The 441-nt window shown below is 38.1% G+C and overlaps 1 protein-coding gene across 1 annotated transcript in view; it reads left to right on the top strand.

Moving 5' to 3' along the window:
• Positions 1 to 176: 176 nt before the first annotated feature.
• LOC119594288 (nephrin-like) overlaps positions 177 to 441 on the top strand; it is a gene marked incomplete in the record, with an annotated part of 56,014 nt that continues 55,749 nt past the window's right edge. Inside the window, 2 exon segments of the mRNA XM_037943350.1 lie at positions 177 to 228; positions 331 to 402. Coding sequence (XP_037799278.1) covers positions 177 to 228; positions 331 to 402 — 124 coding nt within the window.

Here is a 441-nt window from a genome sequence, read left to right on the forward strand (position 1 = left end):
TGTGACCTTTTTCTTCTCTTAAAAAGCATTCATAACCATACAACTTATTTGGTGTGATCTAGACTGCCACCCATTCACCTTCACAGCTCCCTACGCTTGCTATTGCTAATTTGCCTACCAACACTGTCCTCGCAAAACGGAAATCGATTGTCTGACGCAGCTCCGACAGATACTGGATGATTTTAGTGTTTAATGTTGTGTCTTATATCAGTGTAACAATGGTACTAAGTCAGTTTTTCAGTATCATCTACAATACGCATTTAAACAGAATTTCCTTTTTTTCTAAACAACGACCTTTACCCTTTCTGTATATCTGTCTTTATCCCACAGTATGCTCAGGAAGCTGTGTGATACTCTCGACTGCCATTAAAATACACTACCTGGGTTTTGGAGCAATAAAATGTAGTTTTGCAAATTAAAACTTTATGCATACACGCGCAT

This window comes from Penaeus monodon, chromosome 33, assembly GCF_015228065.2.
Source record: "Penaeus monodon isolate SGIC_2016 chromosome 33, NSTDA_Pmon_1, whole genome shotgun sequence".
Taxonomy (NCBI): Eukaryota; Metazoa; Arthropoda; class Malacostraca; order Decapoda; family Penaeidae; genus Penaeus; species Penaeus monodon.